This window comes from Schistosoma haematobium, chromosome 2 (genome assembly GCF_000699445.3).
Source record: "Schistosoma haematobium chromosome 2, whole genome shotgun sequence".
Classification (NCBI taxonomy): Eukaryota; Metazoa; Platyhelminthes; class Trematoda; order Strigeidida; family Schistosomatidae; genus Schistosoma; species Schistosoma haematobium.
The window spans coordinates 11,798,700-11,824,691 of NC_067197.1; the positions used below are offsets into that span (position 1 = coordinate 11,798,700).

A 25,992-nucleotide genomic window follows, 5' to 3' on the forward strand; every position below is an offset into this window, starting at 1 on the left:
GACTGATATATTATTATCAGAAGGGGATTTTGTCGATATTATAGTAACTTTAGTAGTTGAGATCATGAGTCAATTGAAGCTAGACCATCATGGAAAACCTGGAAGCACTGGATGGCCGTTTCGTCTTAGTATGGGACAGGATAGTGGATGCACACTGCTGAGGAGTCCTACAGTAGAACGAAACAGTTGTCCAGTGCTTGCAAGTTTTCCATGGTGGTCTAGCTTCAATTGACTCATGATCTTAACTACTAAAATTGATATATTATTATATAAAAATGAGTAAAATCTGATAAATTACTTACATACTCAAATTGACAGAAAAGACAGTAAGTTCTCAAAACAAGGTATCTAATCAATTGTCAAACTTCAATAACTGAAGAAAGTATAGTTATCTAACAGTGTTCAAGACAGAAGAGTCTTTTAGCATAAGATACGGGATATCTGATACGAAACTCATTCCATATCAATGACTTCTAAATAATTTGTTACGGTTATACTACTCACAAGCAATAAACATATTCACTTTGAACAAATTGTTTGTTGTTTGAATAAGTAGATAAGTGAAACTTCTATGATACATACTTGTGTATTGTACTCTGAGTACATCATATTTTCTCATTGGACGCTCAACACATTTTTGTTTACTCTGTTACTATGGTGTATATACTGTGATCAAACAGGCTTCATGAAACTAAGGCCATTCACCAGGTGACATGATATTCATCAACATTTATTAAACATTTATAAACTCTATTCAAATGAACAAAATTAGAACTTTCCAGCAATGAAAGTTTTCATTTCGACAATACCAACTGTACAGTCATATTGATAGTTGACATTTTTGCACTAGCGGTCTATAATAAAATAGAGAATTATTAAGTCATTAAGACAAGTACTGAAAGGCAATCATTATGTTGTGACGTGAGACTGCAGATTAGAGTGAAGCGTTTTATCAATCGCTTCAGTGACACGGAAAACACGTACGAACATCCTAGAGTCCCGATTGGCCCTGCTTCGCTGTCTATCCCAGCCAGTTGAGTCCAGAACACAAGTCTTAGCCTCTGAGATATGAATCATTATATTTCAGACATACTTGTAGTGTTAGACATTAGTTTTAGCCCATAATATATCTTATTCTAGTTTTCGGACATTCCATTCTATTCATTCTACTTGAGTCATATTTTGACCTTGTCAATTATTCGCTTATCAGTCTTGACTGCTTTTTTATATGAGCGTATATGTGTGCACACTTCATATCCCGTGTCTCATCACATGTCTGTAGTTTATTTTGTCTGCCTATAAATATTACGTAACGCCTGGCTAGAAATGGAGTTGGCTTACCAGCCATGTCCCTTGCGCGTCATTTTGCTTTGTTCTACCACATTCACTTTACATACAAAATATATATATTCAAAGGCCATTCTCGTTAATTGACTTATCTAAATTCCGTTATTGGCTAACGTGATTTAAGTCGACGATGATATACGAGAAAAGGCGATAACAATCATTTATACGATCTTGGAGTCAGATCTACGGGCTACTAAAGTGGTGAGCCCTTCAACGAATATCGTCGATCTAAATGATGACAAAATCAAACTACGGGCCTCCACTAAAGGTACACATTCACAACCCATTACATGATATAACACAGAGTTTTCAGAAATCACACAGTGCTCCAACCAAGGATGAAAGTACTTGGCATTATGGTTAATTTGTCAATGGTTCTCAAGGTGTTGTCGGTTAATGATAAAAATTCAGTTGTCCTAAAATGATTCAAATGAATAATCCATCATGATCGTTTTCTGCGTTGTTCTCTGGTATTTTCGAAATTGGTCATAAGAAAATATATAACCCACTAGGAAATAGTTTAAGTGACGTGTACTAACTTCGATGTAATTTTCGCAATTGAAATCATGTGTCTCTCTAAGGTAGATCACCATTAAGAACCTGTAAGCACTGGATGGCCGTTTCATCCTGTCATGATACTTCTCAACAGCACGCATCCATAAATCCGCACACGGGACTCGAATCCATGACCGGTCTTTCACGCGAACGTTTAACCTTTAGACCACTGGGTCGGGATCTAAAAGTGTTAATGTCTAACTTAGATCGACTCGTAGTTTCTACTGTGAAAATACTACAATCTCCACAAATCCCTCATATTGATTTATTGTAATTCACAAACGCACTGGCAGTAAATACAGGAGTCTACAAGGAAGGAATTCAGCTACATGTCTATTTCAATAAAATTATACTTTGATACTAAAATATATCACCAGAAATCCCCTAACACGTTTAACAACGATGGAAGTATGGGAGGAGCAATAAGCACACCACCTATCGCTACAGGTGTTTGAAATCTGTAGTATACTGCTTATCCAGTTTTATAACCATAAGGTTATTAAATTTATCAACAAATCAAATTAGAGTCCTATTAAGAACATTTTCCCTATAGTTTCACATATCGATACTGATAATATGATTGTAACTCCGATGGCTTTTCGGTAATCCGTTAACTACAATCTATAAAGTATCATTTTATGCAACTTCAAGAAACTATACATAACATTTATTGGGGTTCAGACTTTGAACAAAAAGGGAGGACTAATAAATTTGGCTGTGCTATCTGGGATATGTAATAGGTGAAATGTCAAGTGATTATTTATCTCAAACTGATTTATCTATGGCTTTTTCAATATGAGCCAATTTCATTAGCCCAATGAGATGATATTTATCAGAAGTAACATATATTTGAAGAAAGCTAGGAGTGATCAAACAAATACATTATCAATTCATGAAGTCTTTGACTGTTAGATCAGGTCTAAAAAGACGTGAAGATCGTGAATTCGGACGACTAATGCTCATTTCCGAGGAGTCGCATACTAGGAAGAAATAACTATCAACTACTTGATGATATTCATTGGTTATCTAAATAAGATAAATGTATGTTGTAAACCATGTGATTCAACAATCTGTCCCAAGCAATCATAGTAATACCATTAGACTGTTATTCGGGATCGAAATTCAAAGTTTGATTGAGAATATCTTAATGATTTTGTAAATATACCTTCTTCAACAAAGTACTTCGGGGTCAGAAAGGTCTGCTTACTCTCGCCCTTTTCTCTTTCTTCTGGTGTTCGATTGTATTCTCGACTTCGACATCTTAGAGGAAACATGCAATGCAATGGACAGCTCGGAATCAATTAGAAGATTTGTATTTCGCAGACGACCTGGCACTTCGATCCGACACAAATCAACAAATGCAGATGAAGACAACCGGTGTAGCAGCAGTCTCTGCATCAGTAGGCCTCAACATACACAAGGGAAAACCGAGATCCTCAAATACAACATGGAAAATACCAACCCACTCTGGCTTGGTGGGGAGACTCTCGAAGAGGTGGAAAGTTTCACTTATCTGGGTAGCGTCATCGATGAAGGAGGAGGATCGGATGCAGACGTAATGGCGAGGATTGGCAAAGCAAGGGCCACATTCCTACAGTTGAGGGACATATGGAACTCGAAACAACTGTCAATGAATATCAAAGTCAGAATCTTCAACAGGAACGTGAAGATAGTTCTACTGTACAGACCTGAAACTTGTAGAACCACCACAACCATCACCACAAAGGTACAAGTATTTATAAACAATTGCCTACACAAGATACTCAATGTCCGTTGTTGACCGGACACCATCAGCAACAGCCTTCTATGAAAGAGAACAAACCAGCTTTCAGGTGAAGAGGATTTTAAGAAAAGACGTTGGAAGTGGATAGTACATACATTACGGAAATCACCAAACTGCATCGCAAGACTAACACTAACTTGGAATTCCGAAGGGAAACGGAAAAGAGGAAGGTCAAAGAACACACTGCGTTGAGAATTGGAAGCAGATATGAAAAGGATCAATAGTAACTGGAAACAACTCGAAAGGATTGTCCAGGACAGAGTTGGATGGAGAATGCTGATGGACAGCCTATGCTCCTTCACGAGGAGTAACAGGTGTAAGTAAGTAAGTAAGTAAGTACCAGAATACTTATGTTTGCCTGCATACCAATAGTTATAATGTACAAACTTTTTCAATTATTTAATTCATAATCCTTTAGTTTCATAAGCATTTCAAAGTTACATTTATAACAAATATATGAACAAAATAATAATAGGTATATCGAAGAACCAATTAAATACAACTGAAACTGACTCGCAATAATGAGGCGTTACCTTATTTTAATTTTTCTCTTATTTATATTGAAAATAGAGTAAAAGGGAAAAACAACGGGTATATATATATATATTCGTAAGTCAGACACAAAACGAAAAAGAGAACCATAATTCATAACTCATTCATTATTACAAACTGTTATCTTATTCACAATTACATTATTAAATAACAGATATCTTATTGTCTAATTAGACTATTTCAGTAATCATAGCATTTGTTTACATAGAAACAAAAAACAATATATACAATTTACACAGATTGAGTGGTGAGGAACCGATCTCCTTTTATTAAAGTCAATCTATGTATATAGACGTATGAAGAGAGAGAGAGAGAGAGGTAAACAATTTTCGATTTCTTTTCTGAAATGGATCATCAGTTCATTTCATAATAATAATAATGATAACAATAAATTATGAGCATAGTAACAACAATCATTAATGACATGAATTTGTATATGAAAAACTTATTCATTATCCCTAAATTATCATTAATACCATTCATTATCCTCTTATTCATTATGATTATTATTATTACTTCCAAAGAAATAAGTAATATATACATACATATCTAATTCCAAATAATGAAATTTATCATTTATATATTTTATATATATACTTCTTTATTATTTTCTTTATCTCAATTACAAAATCAGAGTCAACCATATCCTTATTCTTATTATTATTTAAGATTATTTATTTTAATACCAAATGATAATTGTTTCTCATCTAATGGATTATTTAATTTTACCGCCAGTATTCAAGATACAATGAATTTAAATATACATCCAATAATAAATAATTGGGCATTTAATAATAGTAATAATCATATTGAACAATATATTATACCATTATCTGATTGTATATTAACTAATAATACCTATATGAATATGTTAACATTATATAGAAATGCTCAACAATATACTCAAATGATAAAACCAAATCAAATTGATTATAATGTAATTATAGGTCCATATCATCCTAATTTATGTTATCAAATGAATCAATTAATTATGTTACCAATGAATGATTGTTTTAAATCATTGAAAACATTCTTATATCATACAAGTTTTCAATGTCCATTAAGTAGAAGTATTACATATCAATCAAATCCATCATTATATTGTTATAATAATAATAATAATAATAATAATAATAATAATAATAATAATGCAAGTCAATATAAATATGATTATACCAATATTGGTAGTTTATCTATTGGTGCTAATAAATATCAAATATCAGTGGCATTAATTAAAATTTTACACTATTTAAATAGATTCAATCTAATAATTCTATATGAAAATGATTATAATGTGAATGATCGTTCACAATTATTTGCCATTGATTTAGCTTATTTATTAATGAAAGATAGTAATCATAATATTAATGTAAAAGCCATTTATGGATGGAATATTGAAAAGAATATATCAAATATTATACAAATAGGAAATGTAGAATATTCTGGTAATGTATTATTATTATTCTTGTTATGATAATTGAATTAATTTTTATAGTGAAGAAGAGCATTGACATGGCGTTGACACATGAACTAATGATAGAGAGTGAAGTAGTTGAACGTGTCGACCACTTCACTTATCTCGGAAGTCTCATCATACCTTGTGGTTTGGTGTGTGACAAAATTTCAGCACGGATATAGAAGGCTCGACTAGCTTTTGCCAACTTCCGTCATTTATGCCGTAGGTAAGATATTTGTCTACCAAACAATGAACGAGTTTACTGAGAGACAGTTCGTTCCATCCTAATTTATGGCAGTGAAATATGGCCGGAAAGAGTAGAGGATATTCGTAGGTTACTAGCATTTGATCATTGGTGCCTTCGAAGCATTGTTCGTATATCTTGGGACCACCGAGTAAATAATGTAGTTGTTAAGAAACGGGTACTAGGTGAGGATGGCAGGTAAATTGATGGAGTAGCGAAACGTGATCAGTTGAGATGGCTGGAACACGTGTTACTTATGCCCAACTACCGACTGCCAAGACGTGCAATGATTCATGGTGTAGGAGTAGGTTGTAAGAAAGCTAGGAATGGCCAGATCCAAACATGGCACAAATCCATTAAGTCACTGACAAGTGGACTGAGTCATGTTGGTAGGTGTAGACTACATGGTTGGGAACCGCGAGATGATAGCAACCGATGCTTAGAGACGTTGAATGACACGGCTGAAAACCGTTTGTAATGACGTAGGTGCATCCACTCTTTGTGTTCTCCCAAATTCCAATCTTCTGAATTCTTCATGTCCCTTTCTTTTTTATTCTCTTTCCGAATTTATTTCACTGGATTATACTCATTGAATAACATCCTCAAACCCTAATGTTTCCGATCACTTCCGATTACTCATACTTTTACTATCATGCACAAATATAGGAACAAAAATCAAACCAATGGGAGACACAACCAAACCAAAGAAGTAAGCAATGACAAATTTGATGTCGATAAGAACCAATCAACATCGAGGTGCACAAAACAAGCTGTGAAACACATTTGGGGAAATTCGAATACTTCACTTCTACCTGAAGTTTGTTCTGATGATGTCGTTCAGAAGAACGATGAAAGCTCCACGTTTACTACTTCTACCACTATGGTATTTGAATCGACAACTGCATCTGTGTACTAATATGGTATGACAACTCGAACTGATATACGTACGTACGTACGAAGTTCTAGGTTGTTACTGACTGACTGACTGTTATCGGAGAGGACGTTTTATTGAGACTTTAGTAGTTCAATAGTTTGATTCATGAGTTGATTAAAGCTAGACCAATATGGAAAACCTTGAAGTACTAGATGGTCGTTTTGCCATAGCATGTGACTTCTCAGCAGTGACTGGCTCCAAGAGATATTTCCTGGAGTTCTAGTGAGAAGCCATGACTAGTAGAGTTCAACTAGGTCTGTGGTGAAATGGTTGGCGGCGCAATTACTTGGATCGGTTGAAGTTAGACATTGACACCGCAACATGTCGGCTCAATGGTCTACAGGTCAGATGTTCTCACGTGAAACCGAAGATCCTGGGTTCTAATTCCGCGAGCGGGAAAGTGAATGATCACTGGTGACTAGTACTATATTAGGACGGAACGGCGGTTCACTGCTTCCAGGTTTTCCATGGTGGTTTAGCTTTAATCGACTGATGAATTCAACTATTAAACTATAATTCAATCCGAAGTTAGCTGTTATTGCAGTTCGGTATCAAAGAAAGAACTCGTGGAAAAAGCGAAACAGTAAACGGGCATTTTGTTGTTGCCTCAATTTTCTGCTTATTGTTAACACATCAACCCATTTAGGTTTGCATGTAAGACATTGACTTTTTATAATGAACACGATACCGTAAACTCACAGATATTATGGTCATAAATGGTCATTCAGATCACTTTAAAGCATACATAAAACCACATTTGTACTGAATAACTTCCCGAAATACACCGATTTAAATAGCTTTAATATAACTAGTAAAACCTACAGATGTTAAAGACCTACACATACTCAAAGAAATATAATTTGAGTCAAATAATTGCATCTTTATCTCTTATGCAGTCGGCACAATTTATAATCAACATATATGCAATTAGTTACATGCTTTAATGCTATAGACTGGATGTGAAATCAACGTTCACTATTATAATCTTTTATATTTCCAATGTTCTTCTATTTTCAAATTGAGAAAAAGTGGGAAAATAAGCTTTGAACTTTATTTCTTGTTTTATTTTGAGCCTTCAAATTAGAGCAGTAAGAACAGAAGGCCAGCCGATTTCCATTAATCATTGGATCTTGAACTAATATAGAGACTAAAATTTATATTGGATTTCTCAACAGCTTTCTCTGAAACTCAGTACTCTGGTAACGGGAATCAGTCGTTCATGAGCCACCGCAAGAAACTTACTTTTAGACATAAAAGACATAATTATGATTCTTGAACTTTACGAGAACGTTATCTCAGGTGATTAAACCTAGATCAAAATAACATACCGATGATGAAGTAATCTTCTAGTAATCAGAATTTAATTAGAAAATAAATCAGACCTTGAATTAAACGACCAAAAATCACTGTTCTAATATACACAATAAATAGCTTAGTTCAATACCATTTCCATTTATTATCCAGCGTTAAAGAAACTAGTTTTAGTGTTCAGACAAAGGCTGTCTACTACATACCCTGACTTTCTTCCTCTACTATCTGTATAGATCGGACTAAGAACATTAAAAAAAGTAGTAAGAGCATGAAACAGAAATTCTGAACCAAGAACATGTAAAAGTATAGCAACCCCACACCATTTTCCTATGTGTACACTAATTAATGATGAAAGTACCACGAGGCAGGGTCGTGGCTGAGCACTGTTGAGGAGTCCCACAATAGGACGAAACGGCCATCCAGTGCTTTCAGGTTTTCCATGGTGGTCTAGCTTCAATTGACTCATGATCTCAACTAGTGAAAGTACTATGAATAAAATCGCTCAGAGTACAGAAAAATATCAGATCACCTGACATATTTAAGTGATTATCACAAAGTAAATGCTTTTAATTAAGGGGATTATAAGATTAAGTCAGTTTCAAGGATCTCCTAACCATTATCGGTTAAAAACTTTATTTCTATAAAATACTTATTAGACGAATGTTAAATAACCAATAACTGTTCATTGTAAAAATCCATTATAATGAGAATACTTTCTTTTAAGTTAACCTTTTGAATGAATAAAGGTACTCTGAGAATGATGTTGATTCACTTCTATTTCTATTATTATTGATATTATTTTACTAAGAATCAATGTATATAATTACATAAAGTATACCCTAAGCTTAGAATAGTTCAATAAAATTAAAAGATCTGTTTTTGATTGAGATCATGAATGGATCAATCTTAGACCGCCATTGAAAACCTGGAAGTATTGATTGGCCATTTCGTCCCAGTATGCGACTCCTCAACAGTGTGCATTCACGATCCTGCATACAAGACTCGAACTCAAGGTTTTTGGTCTCGCGCGTAAACTCACTGCTGAGAAGTCCCATATTACGACGAAACAGCTGTCCAGTGTTTCCAGGTTTTCAGTGATGGTCTAACATCGATCGATTCATCATCTCGATCAAAAACTTAACAATCTCATACTGATAAAATATTTGTACCTATATGATTCTGATATTTTCAATGATTTAAATCAGTATCAGAATGTAAAATAAACCTTCTATCACAATGTCACTTACTAGCGTCATCCTAGTACTTCTGATTATAAATGGAAAAAAAGGTTGTTATTTCGAATTTAAATTATTATTTATCACAGTTTGAAGCAATTAATCCCTTTGATAAATTTCGATAGCGCAAAAGAGAATACGAACGATGTGATGATATATTAGCGCAATACAATTCGAACTAAGGTTTACTGAAGCCTTAGCCATACAAATATTCAACCCCCCTTTGTGTATTCAAAAACAGTTTGTTTTCACCTTAAACGTATCCTGGTAATATTAGCTTATTATCCCGAGTGATGAGGTCTCGAATTGTTTTCACATTATTTTCTTTATTATTCTTGCCTCCTCTTAACCCTCCCCATTTCCAGTCTAGTTGACCTTTTATTTTTATATAAAAATGTTCTTATCAAGTACATTATGCGTGTGATCAGATTGTTCAAAATGTATTGCACTAATATATTGCATAGTTCTGATAATCTTCGTCTTCTTATCACACTATCAAAATTTATCAAAGTTTGCTTATAGCTTAGGTTGGTTTTGAACAAGCTGACTAAAAAAATGATGAAACCATGAACATAGTAGTTAAACAGTATATTTATATATATATATACTTTGATGAAAGATTATTACTATCTCTGAAGAAATGTGTGCACATACCTATAGTATACAAAACTTTCATATTCCTAACGGTGATTTCATATTACATAAGATTTTCTGTTACTTAATACGTTATTATATATATGAGATGGTGGAGAACACTTGTAGCTCAGGTGGATAATTTTGATTAAGTTTTATTCTCTGTGCTGGATGGTTTGATCGAGAGATGGTTTGCTCAGAGAACAAAACTCCATCATAATATGAAATATGTAATATGATTATCCTAGAAACAAAAACACATGGGGTAACTAATAGTAACTGAAAAATGAGTCAGTCAGTTAGTCAGTCAGTATCAACGAAGAAATTCGCACGTACGTACACCAGTTCGAGTTGCCACACCACATTAGCACAGAGATGTAGTTGTCGGTTCAAAACCCGTAGTGATAGAGGCCGTATGAGTATAAGCAGTAATCGGGAAGATTAGGGTTTGGAGATGTTATTTAAAGAGTATAATCCAGTGAAATAAATTTGGAAAGAGAAAAAAAGAGACAAGGATGATTAAGGAGATTAGAATTTGGGAGAAAACAAAGAGTGGATGCACCTGCGCCATTACAAACGATTTCTAGCCATATCATTCAAGGTCTTTAACCATCGGTTGCTGTCATCTCGCGGTTCCTAACCACGTAGACTACACCTACCAACATGACTCAGTCCACTTGTCAGTGAAAAATCAACTTTATATTTACTACGTAATGACAACCTTTGTGTGTGTGTGTATAAAAGACAATTAAATATTGTTCCACTAATTAATATTCGATTGTATTCTTTTTTTCTCCAATTTTGTTTAAATGAATTAGCTTGTATTGTAATTGCTCAACTTTCATTCTATTCTACATTATTAAAATATATCTATCAATGGAATCCGAATATATTAAAAACCATTATGTTCATTGCTTATGATATGACATTATTCTCATATGATATACTTAAAGTATGGAGAAATACTATACAAAATATTGATCATGAATATTTAACAATGATAAATTCTGCATTTGTTTTAACATCTCATCCATATGGTTCAAAATTACATTTAACTGATGAATATTTAAATCAGGTACGCAAAAAACAAAAAACAAAACAACGTTGTTTATTTTATTAAATGTAAATTGTTGTTTAATCGTTGAATTTGCGAATCAATTTAAACTAGTACTTTGAAGTTTTGCATGATGATTTAGCACAAATCGACCCATAAATTCAATTATTAACATCATTTTTTTTATTAAGATCATGACCCGATTGATGTTACACTATCATTGAAAACCTGGAAGCACTGGGCGGTCGTTTCATCCTAATTTGGGACTCCTCAGCAGTTCGCATCCACGTACCCGCTCACGGGATTCGGACCCAGGGCCTTCAGTCTGACGAGCGAACGCTTAACCTGCTGGATCACTGAGCCGGAATCCAGTGGTGTTAATGTCTTACCTCAAACAATCCACGAAGTTGCGCGACCATCTGAGGTAGACAGCTATTTCTACTCGACACAGATTAGCTCCACTGATCACGGCTTCTCAACAGAACTTCGAGAATTTTCTCACATCAATCGGTTCATGATCTCAATCAAAACTTAACAATTTCCACATCCATTAAACTGATACTAACATTATTAACAATCTCTATAAAACACTTCTGATAACTTGTATTTATTATTTTTATGTGAAACATTTCTATTTTGTAATTTATGACATAATATTGTTTTTGGTTTATATTTACTACTTAATTACTATCTGACTGATATCATAAATGTTTGTGTTCACAATAATCAGTAATTAAGTACGAACTAATGTTGTAAGAAAAAAGAAAACCCCAATAAAATCCAGTTATAACAAAATAAAACATCATTCATTTGTTTAGAAATTCTTATTGTTTATACTAAAGTTTCATGTTAAAAATAAAACTGCCTAGAAAAGGAATGAAAGTTTTACGGGTGAACCACTGAACTCAGAGAACGTTATTTTATCAAAAAGAAATATATTGAGTTTAAAGCTAAATATTTACTATGAAAAATGCAGTTCTGTTATAATTTGTGCTCTGTGCCCCTATCAATGTATAACGTAATGATACCGCGAATTAGAGAATAGTGAATTATAGACTGAACCAATGACGCATAAAACACGTACGAGCAGTCTAGAGTCTTTATTGGTCTTGATTCTCAACTAACCCTGCCTGTTAATTCTAGAACAACAATCTTAGCCTCTGCGATGTGAATATTTTATTTCAAACATACTGGGTTTATATACCAGCCGAACAGACTACATCGTACCATAAAATAGGAAACAACATTTGTACAAGATTTAGCTAAAAGTGACTGTGAATGTGGGAGGTAGTAACTAATAGACAGGGCATAACTCAAGAATGGTAAATCGTATAATAATAATCCATAGATAAAAATAAAGGAACACGATATAAATAGTTTAGTTACTTAACAATTAAACGATAAAAATATACGTATAGTATTGGTCCATAAATAGATCCCAAAAGTTACCATTCATTATCGTCATCGGGATATAACAAGTTCATGATGGGATACACATAGACATTAGACTAGGAATACCGATGAACTTCGATTAACGATGAAATCGGACAAATGTCAATAATTGGTAAACCAATCAGGTGATGTTTAGTGTATGACCAACTATTAATTATGATATCAGAAGGGGTTTTTTGTGGACATTGAACGGCCGCATTGATGAGGAGTTCTACAATGGGACGAAACGGCCGTCCAGTGCTTCCAGGTTTTCCATGGTGGTCTAGCTTCAATTGAGTCATGGATTCAACTATTAAAATTATAAATTCTGAGTAGAATTTTACAAATTTTTATTCCATTTTCATTATTAATCCTTATTTTAATCATGATTGCTTCATTCTTTCAAGTTTTCTTTTTTCTCTTCATGTACCATGAACAGAAAGATTATTTAGCAATGAAATTAACATTGGGCATGACAATATGTAATTTTAAACATCATATACAACAAAAGGAACGGGAACAACAATTATCACAACTACAAGCAAATAATGGTTTCTATGCATCATTAAAGAATACAACATTGAAAATTCCAATAAAATCTGATTTAAGTTTAGCTATAACATTTCATGAACATCCAGAACAAAATCAAGCTGCATTAGATTTTTATTTAATTAATGCATACACATGTAATGTTGATATTTCGAATTTATCAATGAATACTACTAATACTACAACTAACAATATTATTAATGATACTGTATGTTTAGAGATATATTCATCAATGATTTGGCCAGATTACAATGTTAGTAGTATGGTATTAAGAAGTGATTGGCAATTAAATGCTACATTACAACAAACTACAACTATTACAGAATGTATTCCAAGTAAGTTTAGTTGTTGAAATGTAACATTTCTCAATCTGCATTCAAGTTAATTAGTTCTATTTGAATAGTGTTTAAGACTTTGGTCAATTTGACTAGTACTTTGCTTGAGAATTCACTAGTTTTCCTAATTATCTAATCTAATATTTAGAATGATCAATTAATTTCGATTATGTATTTATTGAGGACTAATAAGTAGTTGGTATATGAAATTTGAATTTGTTCGTTTCTTTAGAAAAAGATAAAATTCTAGTTTTTTTAATTTGTAGAAGTTACTAACATCGAAACCGTACTAAAGACATTTGATACACGAAATGACCGTTTCCATGTATATTGAATGAAATCAGACATATAAATTAATGGTTGGTATGTCATTTGTTTAAAGGTTAGGCACTTGCAAAAAGACCTGAAGTTTCTAGGTCCAATCCTAGATGGGTTCGTCAATTCACATTACTGACGCGTTCATTATTAGTTCACAACATCTGTCTATTAATACCTGGTTAATAAAAGTCATCTAACAAAGTTCATTTCTTGATGTAAACTATAAAATAATGGGACAATAGACCATATTTTCTACTCGACACAGATATAAACATGTAATTTTCTACAATCTCATTCATAATGATTAAGTTAATGGAAAACTCGCTTTGTAGTACTATCAGTAAAGTTCAATTTGTAGTACTGTAGTGAACGAAAACACAAGTGAAGATAACCAAATGTATTTGAACATAAAATTACAGAATCACTTGGTAAGATCTGAGAACCACGCAGTAAATACATCATTTGAAAAATATTCATCAAATGTCTCAGACTTGAATGTTCTTTCGTTTCGATACCAATCATTTTCTTTCCTCGTTCAGTTTTCTTCGATCTTTTTAACCTTCTACCTCGAGACATTTCACTTTCGATTGATGTTACATACTACTAATAACTCTTGACATCAATAGCACATACTAAGCAAATTTCCGCATTTTTTTGTCATAGTTTGGAATCAGGGTTTTCCAACGATTCTAGGTGGATCCTCCACATCCACTAACCCAGTTAAAGTGCCGAACATTCGCTTTTCGTTCTAATGTAGTGAACAGAACACGGGTGGGGACAATCGGATGAATTTAACACAAAATTACAGGACTTGTCAATAAAATCTAACAATCATAAAGTAAATGCTTAATTTGCAAAATGTCCACCAATTGTCTCAAAATTACTCAGACTTCATTGTTCCTGCATTTTCATACAAATTGCATCCTGTTTCCATTCTTTACTGTTCGATCATCTTGTCTCTCTTCTGCCAGACCTTCTGTTCACGACTAACACCATATACTACTTATGTCAATATAAATAGCACACACCACACTCGCCCCCCCCTTTAAAGCAGTCGTTCTTGCGGCGGTTCATGCTCGCCGTGCCACATCCTTCGTCTCTACAGTCTGTGCTACGCCCTCCGAGTATGCGGCGCGCTGACCTCCGTAGCTCCATCAACCTGCCGGGGCAACAACATCCGACATCCAACTGGCACCTGGGACGCTTAACACCCGTGCTCCATCAGCCTGGTGAGCCATCTACATCCATCTACACCCTCTACAGCCAACGTCGCCCCGCCAGAACAATCCACTCGACGCCACCTCTCCGCACCAGACTGCCCCAACTGGCACCTCAGCTTCAGGCCCGTCTTGTCTCTCTGCTGTTCACGACTAACATCATATACCACTTATGTCAATATAAGTAGCACACACCACACTAAGGTATCAGCAGTTATATTTTAAAAATATTCAATTTCAAATAAGAATAATCTAGTTCATTTAATATATTTTCTTCATTACTTTTTTTCAATTATTTATTTATTTAGATAATGGAATAGTTATGGCTCTTATATTCATGTCTGTATTAACAGCTACAATAGCATTTTCATTAGTTGCTTTCTTGTTAGCAAGGTTAGTTTCAAAATCATTTAATCCTGTCATAAGAAGACTAATTTGGATTATATTTTCAATATTTAGTTTGTTTTATTATTCATGTATAATGATATAATTCACAGTGTGAAAACTGAACTTAGATAAACATTGGCCGTGTTTCTACTCTAAACACTACAATCAAGTTCATGAATGTAATAATTTGAAATGGTTTTATCTATTTAACATGTCTTGACTATTAAAATACTCTCATCTTGGATTCTACTGTTAAATAGTGTTATACGATAATGAAATCTTATAATTAAACATCTTTAGACTGATTGTTCGAAATTGTTCAATGTTAAATAGAAAGATCAATATGAAAATCAAGTAATCCTATTTAGGCTCTGAAACATTTTTTTAATGGTTAGGCAAATGATCAATTGATTATGATACAAATAACCAAACATAATACAAAACCGTTATTGAATAAATTTAATATACAACAGATCAGTCGGTCAGTCAGCTACAATGTAAGACCAGGCATCTATATGCATCGGTTCAAGTTGCCACACCTCATTAGTACATATGTACAGTACTTCAGAATAATTAAGAATGTTCCAAAATAATTTGGAAATAATACAAGATATTTATTCTCTTGATTTTTAAAACTAAAAAAAGGGATTTATGCCTATAAACCTAAAACGTTTCACTGTAAACAGCATGAATTATATCTCAAGTCAGCTAATCCAGTGGTTGAAAGAAGTCATGTCCTCTGAAGATGTCAATGGTTCAGAGTTCGACTTAAGTCATGGTAATGTATATTGGTTGTAGAAAACTTAACAACTGGACCAAATTAGAGCACATTGATAGCTCATCTTTCATAGTTGACTACATTATTTAATTTCATAATAAAATAATGATAATAAGTGAGTAAATTCAAAGTAAATGTCCGACTGTAGCCATGTTCTTTCACTTGGAAATGATAATTGAATTCCTCAATAGGAAGATTTATCATAGAAAAGCATATCAAATATGTTGAAAGGCCACTGACTGTCTTTACTACAGTACTACTGGTAATGTGTAAATGGATAAATAACTGACGTTTGGACATCTTGCTGCAAGTAGTGTCACCTTGCCTTTTTTTATTGAATTTACCCATAAATGCTTCTATAAATAAATTCGTCCTTATTTGATTCTTCTGGACCTGGCTTGTCAACTAAAACACCTTAACTGACTTACAGTACGGAAATAGAATGGCTCTCTTTGATTACAATATTAACATGGCTTCAACGCAGGTTCAAGAATGCCTAGAATTCACTTATCCTCATCTAATTAAAACGTTTGATTGTAGAGCTGTCTGATTCGACCAAACGAAATGAAATAGATGAGTATGTAAACTGATTTATTTTTCCGAAAAGTCACCTTAAACCCGTTCGGTTAGTATTTGAACAGATATAAATAATGATTAAACCTGCTTATTAGCCATTTTCCTAAACCATGTCTACGTGGTATAGTTGACTAGTCCTTCTGGTTATAGAACAGAGAATATAAAATGTCACTTCATGTTCTGCATAACTTTAAGATTTTCTAATATGCAGATTGTACTGATGCTTTTAGGCACTGGCCACGTAGCGAATCGTCAATGGAGTACAAGGAGAATTAGTTGTAAATTACTAGGCCAAAATTGTAGTTAGCTGACCATTAGTCTTATGAATCATCATCAAAGGAAGTGGTCAGAACAACTGTTACAGATGTCTAGACGCTGCATGTTCTGACTTACAATTCTGGATGGAATAATTCCAAGATTGTTCGGACCAAGAAATTCAGTTGGTCACTGAAGGAATGGAGAGCTTCGTAATTCAGATTGACGCAGTATTTACATCTCTAGCTCTGAAAATTGTCTTATGATTCTTTACCGTCAATTGCATTTATTCTTTCTGAAATCGTGTTTTGACAGCTACTACTACTGTTATTATCAATAATACCGCTATACTTCACATTCAAATTTTTGTAGTAATCGATATTATTACTTAAGTATCCTTCACTTTTATCTTGATAATTTCCTCTTATTACCCTGACTTAAACTGTAACAAGCTGTACAGACAGGAACTTTATCAGCTATTAAACTGTTTGTGAAAAACTGATAATTATAGTCGTATATTTTGATCTTAAATGGATAACAGATTATTAACAATTGTATTATCAGTAAAGGGTTGTGGAGATTTTTAAGTTTTCGGTTGAGATCATGAACATACTGATGTTAGACCAATATTGAAAACCTGGAGGCACTGGATGGCCATTTTTTCCTATTGCGGGACTCCTGACCAGTGCGCATCCACGATTCCGCTCGTGAGGGAATTCTCGGGGTTCTAGCGAGAAGCCGTGACCAGTGAAGCTAATCCGTGTCGGGTAGAGTCAGGTATCTTTGAGGTTAGACAATAACACCGTCTCATGTCGACTCAGTGCTCTATAGGTTAAAGGTTTACACTCTAAACTGAAGGCCGTATGTTCGAATCCCGTGAACGGGATCGTGGATGCGCACTGCTGAGGAGTCCCACAATAGGATGAAACGGCCGCTCACTACTTCCAGGTTTTCAATATTGGTCTAACATCAATCTATCATGATCTCAATCGAAAAGTTGTGTTATCACTTTTCAATACCTTGTTGGTAAGATGTGAGTAATAAATTTCCAGACTATAGTATTCATTAAAAGTACTATTAATCGTATCATTAATAATATGGATTAACAATTTTATCATGATTATTAACGGAAAACTTTAGTTCTTTTCTCATAAAGCACAAAGGATATATATTTAACAAATAAATTTCAAAAATACAACAATCATTTAAAATCTACAATCAGATCGAATAGTTTTATTTATTTATTTATTATCCTAACTGATTTACTTTTTTTGCATAGTTACACCCTAGAAGCATTTATTGTTTCCCAAGGTGATTCAAAACATGCACAATTACAAACAAACAGACAGACAGACAAACAAAGAAATAGGCTAGAAATTCATATGATCATTGGAAATAGAATTCCCTTTTCATTCCCCCCCCCCCACGTTTTTAAAAAAATATTTAATATTTAATTATGTTTAGTGCCAATTTCTGCTCTTCACTTATTGTTCTATTTGATAATTGAATTTTATTTTTATCATCCCAAACAACAACAACTACTATTACTGCACATTAAATAAATTCAAAAGTGCTCATGATCTTTTATTCTATATAAGAATTGATTCTTTCAAAAAAAAAAAGGTTTTTTATTTCGACAAAGTACATGCTTTTGTTTTCAAGTTTATCAGTAGTTTACCTATCTTTCTCTCTTTATCTCTCTTTCTCTCTTTTACTCGTTCATTCTATACACACTTGTTGGTTTCAAATTTCCATTCATTAGATACATTTTATTATGTTAATTTTATAGTATGGATCAATTGTGAAAGATAAACTGAGAGGATTTACAGATGGAAAGGTCATCGATGACCAAATGTGAAAAGGAAGGCTCAACTAAGCAAAATATTGCGTTATAGAATAATTTATCAGCAAATGGAGTTACTAGTTCTAGTGAGAAGCCGTGACCATTGGAGTTCAACTGTGTAGGGTGTGAGACAGTTACCCACGGAAGACAATCGAAGATAGTCACACAATAGCGTTGATTGATTAAAGTCAGACATTAACACCGTTGGATTCCAGATTAGTGGTCTAGAGGTTAAGCATTCGCGCGCAAGACCGAAGTTCTTGAGTTCGAATGTCGTGTGCGGAAACATGGATGCGTACTGCCCAATAATACCATATTGGGACTGAACGTCCATCCAGCGCTTCCAGGTTCTCAATGGCAGTCAAACGTTGATCGGTTCATGATCTCAGTTTAGACTCAACAATCTCCATAACTCCATATCGATGAGATACCAACTGATTACTAAGTAGTAGTCAGTACAATGCTTTCTTGTACTTAGTGTTGATCTATAGAATTCGGTACGTACTTAAGACTAAATAACTAAATATCCTAGGTCAATCGGTGTCTGAGTGGTTTAGTAGCAGGAACTATGACTGTAACACTAAATGAAATGGGCTTAAGTCTTACTGAAGCAATAAGTTCAATCCATGTTTCTGACACGTGTTTCTATCGGCATCAAGTTAGTAAGAAATCAAGGTTTCGGATGTCTTGACTTTTGTCTTCAATAAATACACAATTATAACAGTTATAACAACCAACAAATTTGTTTCTCACTATACTTGGCTGAGAATGATTTGACTCAGAAATGAAATTGAATTCACCAGTCTATAAATGTTACTTTCCCACTCGAAAAGAATACTTTACATACTTTATTTAGCCTAAGATTATGTGCTGTATTTCATTCAGTAATTCTTATTTTATTTTCATATATTCTTCAAAATACCATGGATCAGAGATATCTATAAAGATATTAGCATCAATTGTGGCCATTTTCAGGGTTCCATTATCTAACTATCATGAAACGGAATGTTTATTGTTTTCTTTATTCATTAACTAGAAGCCATAAATTTAAGTTACCATTTTGAGTAAATAATCATTTAAACTATAAATCTATATTTATCTGCATTAGAATAAATCTAAACTATAAGTAAATGATACTAATTAATACATGGATATTTCAATTAAAAGAAACCCTCTAATAATTGTATCTCATAATTTCCAGATGTTATCGACGACGGAAAATGTATCGTGAAGGACCTAATAAACTAATTCTTTATCCAGATGATATTGTATTCATGAAAACTCAAAAAACAGTTAAACATACTACACCAGTAAGTTATATGATTTATATTTTAAAATATCATTGCATGAATGTATTTTTATGTGAGATGCATTAGTCTTCAATGTTTTACAGTTAACTGTGATTATTTAAGGTATTGGTCATATGTCAAGCTTTATATTGCTTTATATTGATAGACTCAGTTTCAATTTCTTTACGATCGATCGAATATTCGTGCAAGTAGTTCGTAACAATCTTTCCATGTAATAATTGTCACTTCACGATAAACTTCATTCGTTACGTCATATAACAATCAGTTGACTTTCTCCTATCTGGAACGTTTAGTACTTTAGTTCGCCAATGTATATTTACTGAAATACTGATTGAGTTGTCAATAATAAAGTGATAATGGATGATAAAATCCATTTTATTATGAAATATTTACGTATGTTCCCTGGCAAAACACTGCATACACGCTTATATCTCAGTAACTTTGCAGTAAACCATAACTATATTGAAGTCACGTCATTGCCTGTAATGAATCGTCCTATCATGATAGTCAGTAATGTTGCCTTCAAGAACCATTACGAAATATGTTCATAGTTGTAAAACATTGATATATTCAATATAAAAGCGAACGGTTACTTAGATCTAAAGCATCTTTATGACCAGGCCATAATGTCCCGATTAAGTGTTCCCACGTTGAATTTTCCTGATCTCCAAGTGTTCAACGACTAATGTAAGTCTTTTCAATTATTATGTGTTCAGCTTCGGCCATCCTGTATTTAGAAATTAATGTCTCTACACCCTATACGAATGTTAGATATAAACCCATATCCCACAGATATGGAAAAATCACGGTCTGATATCCGAATTTCGATAAATTTCTTGATTCATCTTGTAATAAAAGTTAACTGTATATTATAATCCAAATTCAAGGATTTAATCAGCATTGCATAAGTCAATAATAATTAAGTTTTCATACATCAATCATCGGATAGAGTTATATAAAGAAATTGATGTGAATATTAGGAAATAGCATTTTATGTAGCTGGCAAATTCAAAAGCGAGAATCATACAAGTAAGCGATCTCGATAATGGATTGAGAAGACGAAGTTTATCGGAATTATGTGATATATTTTCACAATACATTTCGAACAATCTGATCACACATATCATTATCAAAAAGACAAGGTCTATGCTTCACCAAAAGCCCAAACAGCACAAAAGCGATTGTGTCACATTCCATTGTGTCTATCAATTTACATGTATGTGCGGGAACACGTACATAAGGAGGGGCAATCGTGATTTGAAATTAAGGGTGGGTGAACGCACACCAAAATGGCTGCAGAAACAAATGGATTCCAATGGTCAGATAAGATCATAGGATAGACATCATCCTCCATTGCGAAACATTTGATTGAGACTGGTCATAAGGTTGAAATCAAGTCGGCATTTGTTGTGTTGTACAATAGCTTCAAGGACGTATACTAAGGTTTATTGAAGTCCTGGTTATACGGAAATTGAGACCCCCTTTATGCATCCAAAAGCAATACGTCCTTACACTCAACCTATCCTGATAACACCGATTTATTATCTAGAGTGGTTATCACATTGTTTTTGTGTACTTTTTTCTTTGTCACGGCTTACCGTTAACTTGTCTAGTTGACTTTTTAATTTTCATATAAAAATGACTTAACAAGTATATGTGTGATCAGATTGTTCAAAATGTATTACGTAAATATATCACATAATTCTGATAAACTTCATCTTCTCATTGTGTTATCGAAATTTATCAAAGGGACTAATTGTTTTAAAGTAGGCAATCAAGTTTTCAGACATACAAACAAACGGATATAAGTTTATATAACTTATTTATCTAATATATGGTAACAATACACTGTCAGAATATTTTGTTGAATATAGACAATACGAAAATAAACAATATGACCCAGTAGTTTAAGCGTTCGCGCGCGAGACCCTGGGTTGGAATCCCGTGAGCGGGATCGCGAACGCGCACTGCTGAGGAGTCCCACAATAGGACGAAACGGCCGTCCAGTGCTTCCAGATTTTCAATGGTGGTCTGACATCAATCGGTTCATGATCTCAATCAAAACCTAACAATCTCCACAACCCCTATACTGATAATATGAATAATGTTAATTTGAATTAGTTTACATTTACATATGAAGTTAGCGGTTGAAAAACTAGTCATGCTTCCAGTCAAAAGAGAGATTTCTTGATTGACTAATGATTGTATTATATAAAATATATACAAGGTAGAAAAGTATAACATAGCAATTATTGTATGATTAGTCATTTGTTATTACATTTACTGTTTACTTCATGATAACTATCATACAATCTATAAATAAAGTTGCATCGTACAAGTAAACTATCGAAATGTACATAATTCTAACTCGTTTACATGTATATTGATTGTAATTAATTGTTTGTACTTTACTGATTATCTCATTTTTTGTAATAAAAAAATTAACAACCACAGAGTAATGTTGATCTACGTTTTCCAACAATGACTAGTGAAACAAAACTTAATGGATCAACAACCAGTCATATAAATCAAGGTAAAATAGACAATCAAGCAAGATCATTGGTGTCAGTTATGAGTGGTGATGGAATTGAAGATACAAATGTTGCACGTTATAGTGTAAGTACTTAAATATTCAAATGTTTTTATATAATTTGAAATCTGATAGATTACTATGAATCTTTTATTACACTCATAATCCTAATAGGATCCGATGCTCGTTCAGCCATATTTTTAATTGATTCTATTTATAGATGTTAAAAAATATCGGATTCTTACACAGTTGACTAACCGTAAATTACTTAACGTAAAATGTTAAGGTCACTGAGTCGTGGGCACATACTATTAGTGATGTTTTGCCAAGAGGACACAACTATCCATAGCTTCCTAGTTTCCAGCCAAACCCCAACTGAAGTCAAATGACGAGTAAAATGGCTACTAACAATCCCATCACCAAATAATTTTGAACATACTTACTAAATTGAACAAGATAGTGATTACGTTCATTTCAGTTAGAGTCAACTTTGACAAATTAATATTAGATTCCTTCAAAATAATTAACTTTTAATCCTAGTAGTATAATGAACAGATACAGATCTATCAATATACAGGATTTATGAATACTTTAGGATTTTCTTAGTTGAAATCACGAACTTACCTTAGCTATACCACAAGCGAAAACTTAGGGGCAGTGGATGACGGTTTCATCAAGGAATGGAACTCCTCTACAATCTCTACAGATCACACATATTTACAATAATCATCTACACACTGGTGACTAGATTTGAGGTGCAACTCTTGTAGTTCTAGTGAGTTATCCATCGCAGGCAATGGATGGAAGTTGTGGAATATCAGGGATTAATTAAAATTAGGCATTAACACCGTCTTACGTCGGCTCCGTGGTCAAGAGGTTTAGAGTTCGCACTCTAGACTGAAGGTCCTAGGTTCAATTCTCGGGTGCGAGGTAGTGAGTAGTCACTATTAGGGAGTCACAAACTAAAACGAATCGACCATGTAGAGCTCTAAGGCTCTCGATGTTTGTCTACCTAAAAACAGTTCGTGAGTTCAACTACGAAAAATACAAGTCTTTCTATGTTTATGTCTATTGAATAAACTTGATCTATCAAGGTTTCAACAACATCCGTATAATATAGAAAGCTGGAGCAATAAGATATAGGTCAATGACTTTTAGCTCTCTCTGCTAAGCTTTAGAAATCAATTTTATAACTAGAAACATAACTATTCATATGTTAACTGTTAGAAAACTCATAACCGTAACAGCCTGATTAAACATTTTATACACACAAAAAGTTGCATTTTCCTCATATTTATACAACAATGAGAATTTGTAGTGTCGGCAGCCGTGTTAAGCTCACATAGCTTATTCTAGCTTCTGGACAGGCCAGTTTATTCATTCTTCTTGAGTCACATTTTAACCTTGTCAATTATTCGCTTATGAAGCTTGACTGTTTTTAAATGAGCGTATTTGTGTGCACTTCTTTACTTTTGTTCAACTGTAAATATCGATTCACGATGGCCTAAATTGAATTGGCTTACACGCCTTCTTCGATGCGCATCATTTTGCTTTGCTTCTCCTTCTGATCAACGATTGTGTGAAATAGACGTATTCGAAATTCATTCTCGTATTTGACTTTTTAATTCCGTTATTCATTAAAGCGACAGATATATATCTTGATAACAATGAGAAATGATCAACTCGGAGTCAGATCACGAGCTACTAAAAATTAATAAGTTAGCCACTGATTCTTTCTTTCTTTTTAATTCAATACAATTGAGATTTTATGACTGCACCTATATGGTTTTACCACTGAAGTCACCATAGTGTTTCATCAATTAACTCGACAATCCAAATAAGATCAATAATAAACCAAACTTTAATATACAAAAATAGTTTTCTTTGTACAAAACTGAAACTTCTTGTGTAATATGCTACACCAATCAACTCCTCAATCAATATTATCGTGATTGTTTTTCTTTGTTTTTCTTCCTTTTTTTCTTTTCCTATCAACTATATTACAGAATAGTTTAATTTATATAAAACGTTTAGAATTGAATAATGCTGCATTAAAGAGTAAATTTTTAGATCATGTACGTTTGTTAAGAGAGATACGTAATGAAAATGTCAATCCATTGATTGGTTGTTATGTTGATATTAGTGCATTATGCCTGATATTTGATCATTGTACAAGAGGAAGTTTAAAAGTGAGTGAATTATTTTTTTTTGACTAGTTTGATTTGCTTCTTCTCCGAAATGATATTGTTTTGATTGCAATATTTATTTAGAAAGAAAAGAAAAAAGGACTTGAAGTCATTGAAAATGGCTAAATTACTACATTAAAATCATTTAAGTGTCTTTTCAGATGATTGATCACTGGGTGGTGATCAATGCCATGTATGTAAGGTCCTTCTTAGTGCAGACCGAATCCTATCGATCAAGTTACAATGTAGCCAACGGTCTAGGTGACTCGACATTGCCTGGACTATTATCAGATTACCGGTAATCAGTTTCCTTAAGATTACAGGTACTCCTTGCTGACGAGTGCCAAGTAGCACGAAACCTCGGTCCAGGGTTTCCTGTTGACTACCTCCAACCACCATCTTATCAGATGATTTTACAGTGTACTGAAATGGTGTTCAATCTTAAACTACATCAGTATATGGACGAGATAGTTTTATGGGCCTAATTGCTTTTCAAGATTTTTTATATAAAAGATTTTCAATATCTGCTTCATTCAATGTAGTTTTTCATGATGTGTTACATCATGAAATGTTGGTACATGTAAACTATACCTTTTTTATCTATCGTGATCGGTTTGCTATGGATAAATATTCAGTTTCATGTTGCCTGGGTAACAGGACTACGATCATTTCCATCCTCATATTTTATTCATACAACTCAATGTACATTTTATCCTGAAACTTATAAACAATTTTTTTCAAAATTTAAAGGATGTTATATTTGATGTTTTGATTTTCACTGCAGTTTAAGGTAGTGAAATACAAAAATTCTCAATGTCTTCATGATTTAATCCTTGGCTTAAAACTAAAATGGTAGCATTTTTCAGTAAACTCAACGTAAAACAAAACTAATGTCACCAATTCAACCTTAAGTATCAGCCTGTCAGGCTTGGATATCAGTTGACTAACCATGTAAGTAATCTAAATACTCAGGTGACCGATATCATCATTCCCATTAATAGGTGTTAAATAACACTTTCTACAGATCCATTACACGTCATTTACTGATAATGTGTTTGGTGACAACTATGGGAGATGCAAATTCAAGCTATCGAAAGTCAGCTTAGTTAAGATCAAATAAAAAAAGGACTATGAAGTAAATGCTTTTTCAAAAATAATCAAATATCCTTGTAA

At 33.4% G+C, this 25,992-nt stretch overlaps 1 protein-coding gene across 1 annotated transcript in view; it reads left to right on the forward strand.

The window, feature by feature from the left end:
* Window positions 1-10,954: 10,954 nt before the first annotated feature.
* The window catches only part of GUCY2F (Retinal guanylyl cyclase 2), a gene marked incomplete at its 5' end in the record, with an annotated part of 47,535 nt that continues 32,497 nt past the window's right edge, over window positions 10,955-25,992 (forward strand). Inside the window, 6 exons of the mRNA XM_035732732.2 lie at window positions 10,955-11,125; window positions 12,975-13,419; window positions 15,263-15,347; window positions 19,995-20,103; window positions 22,558-22,719; window positions 24,640-24,822. Coding sequence (XP_035585897.1) covers window positions 10,955-11,125; window positions 12,975-13,419; window positions 15,263-15,347; window positions 19,995-20,103; window positions 22,558-22,719; window positions 24,640-24,822 — 1,155 coding nt within the window. The remainder of the gene's footprint in view (window positions 11,126-12,974; window positions 13,420-15,262; window positions 15,348-19,994; window positions 20,104-22,557; window positions 22,720-24,639; window positions 24,823-25,992) is intronic.